The following is a 2,906-nucleotide window of genomic DNA, read 5'->3' on the forward strand; positions in this document are numbered from 1 at the left end:
TTTGTATTGTCCTATCATATATTTGCATTGTCCTATCACATATTTGTATTGTCCTATCACATATTTGTATTGTCCTATCACATAAAATTATACTTATACCTTGTAACAATGGGGAGTTATATTGTAGCTTTTGTATAATTAAAATGCTTCATGATTTTATCAATAATGTAACTTCAGTATCCCCTAGAATCTTACAAAACAAAAGTTTTGGAGAAAAATATTTATTTTTTATTCAAGCATTCAAAAACATATCAAACAAAGATTATTCATGACATAAACAGTAAGTACACTGAAATAGTTAATTTATATGCAAAGTATCCGAAAGAAAAGTAAAATCGTGTATAATGCCCAAAAAATGTATAAAATACCAAAACATTTTTTAGAGACAACATATCATTGTTAAAGAGACACTAAAACCAAATTTTTTCTTTCATGATTCAGACAGAGCAGCAATTTTAAGCAAAAAGCAGGAATGGAAAGAATAGGAGCCGGCCCATTTTTGGTTCAGAAACTGGGTTATGCTTGCTTATTGGTGGCTAAATGTCAGCCCCCAATAAGCAAGCGCTATCCATGGTGCTGAACCTAAAATGGATCAGCTACTAAGCTTTAGATTCCTGCTTTTTAAATAAAGATTGCAAGAGAACAAAGAAAAACTGATAATAGGAGTAAATTAGAACGTTGCTTAAAATTGTTGCTCTATCTGAATCATGAAAGAAAAAAAAATGTGGGTTTAGTGTCCCTTTAATGAAGAGATGTTTTGACCTTTAAATGACTCCCACATATAAAATTGAAAAAATATCATCAGTTATTTTAAACAATCATAATGAGATCTTGATAATAATTATCATATTAAGGATATGCTTTTCATTCCATCACGTGGTGTCATAAATGTAAAAATTTGCTAATCTGCCCTAAAAATATAACCTTACAGTGACGCAGATGTCTTCTAAGGGCCGACTTTACATCTTTATTTTTCAAACTGTAAATGATTGGGTTTAAGAAAGGGACAACAGCCGTGTTCAACAGAGACGATGTTTTCTTTGAGACCAAACTGTCTGAGGGACTCAAGTATAAAAAGAAAAGAGTTGAATACAAGATGATGACAACTGTCAGATGGGAGGAACATGTATAAAAGGCTTTAAGTCTCCCATTGGTGTTTTGAATCTTTAATATGGTGATGATAATGAAAATGTAAGAAAGAAACGTAAGACAAAATGGCGTGGAAGCAAAAAACAGCCCATCTGTGTAGATTAACATCTCCAAAACAGAGATATCACTGCAGGATAGTTTCATTAGAGGTACCATGTCACAGTAAAAGTGGTCAATTATATTAGCTCTATAACAGGAAAATGTTGACAGTAACACAAGGTAAGGTATCATTTCTATAAAACCAAATACCCAGCATACCATGGCCAACAGAGAACAAACTCTATGACTCATGATTACTGGATAACGCAAGGGGTTACTGATGGCAACGTATCGGTCATAGCTCATTGCTGTCAATATAAACATCTCATCTCTGGCCAAAGAGGAAAATAAAAACATTTGTGCCATACAAGCCTGGAAAGATATGGTGTAGTCCCTTGATATGAAGCTTGTGAGGAGCTTGTGTAGGGTTACGGTGGTGGAGCACATGTCCATAAGAGATAGGTTCGCAAGCAAGAAATACATGGGAGTGTGCAGTTGAGCATCTATGTAGACAAGTAGAAGAATTGTCAGATTGCCCCCAACAGTGATGAGATAAATCAAAAGAATCATAAGGAAGGTAAATGACTGCAGTTCTGGAAATTCAGAAAGTCCTTTAAGAATGAAAAATGTCACCATGGTCTGGTTTTCTTTGTCCATTGTGTTAAATGTGTCCGGAAGCTACAAAAATCAATTCAAATATTACATTGGTTTAAAAAGATATGAAACCCAAATGGTTTTTCATGATTCAGATAGAGCAGGCAATTTTAAGCAACTTTCTAATTTACTCCTACTATACATTTTTCTTTGTTCTCTTGGTATCATTATTTGAAAAGCAGGAGCGTAAGCTTACGAGACAGACCATTTTTGGTTCAGCACCTGATGTGGGTGGTAAAAAAACAACTAACCTCAGATTTTCAAGTTAACGTGTAGGGCGATTTTGAGCCCTTATATCTATAACTAACCCTATTTATGAAGGAATTTCAAATATGTATCATATAAGGCCATATTTAAGCCTCTGTATATAATAATCTCCTCAGACTAGAAAGGCCACTCTCGGGCCTCTAACCACTAGGAAATATGTTTCGAAAAAGGAGGAGAACAAAACTATCATTATATAATAAAGGGGTGGGAATATCACAGAACGCTATATTGTGCCAGTCATATAAGAAATATCAGGAAAATTATATAGAATCTGTGTTCCTTAGTTTACTTAGTAAACAAAAACTTCGGCAAAACCCCTGGGGACGACGACGGGGGACGGAGCCAGCCAAGTTATAGAAATACAACTAATCTAATGGACCTGTGAGGGAAGAGGTTATTCTAAATGTTAAAACCTAGCAGAAATTGATTTGTGAGAGGCATTAGAAAACAAGAAAACATTGTATACAACAACTGTGTAAGACACATAACATTAAACTTGCCACCTAAAAACATCAAGGACAGCATAGTCTACAAAGATACAGCAACTGAGGAAGGGTGGAGCTAGGATAATTTCCGGTTTAACAGGGAATCTTGCAAAAGATGGGGTCTACTCATTTATCTTGATAATAATCTAACATTGGTGTATATCTGATCTGAAGACTGCTATGCACAACTAACTGCTCTTAAGTCAAGGGATAATACCTTGAGGTGTATCTGCAACAGGAATGTTACGATAATAATTCAACCTTGAAATTAAACCTATAACACATCAGGAGATGCAGTCGCTGACAATAGAC

General features: G+C 34.9%; 1 protein-coding gene across 1 annotated transcript; it reads right to left on the bottom strand.

Moving 5' to 3' along the window:
- Positions 1-882: 882 nt before the first annotated feature.
- On the bottom strand, positions 883-1,845 carry LOC128636602 (olfactory receptor 8D1-like). The gene has a single exon (XM_053689595.1). The coding sequence runs from the start codon at positions 1,843-1,845 to the stop codon at positions 883-885; it is 963 nt and encodes a 320-aa protein (XP_053545570.1).
- Positions 1,846-2,906: the final 1,061 nt, after the last annotated feature.

This window comes from Bombina bombina, chromosome 7 (genome assembly GCF_027579735.1).
Source record: "Bombina bombina isolate aBomBom1 chromosome 7, aBomBom1.pri, whole genome shotgun sequence".
NCBI lineage: Eukaryota > Metazoa > Chordata > Amphibia > Anura > Bombinatoridae > Bombina > Bombina bombina.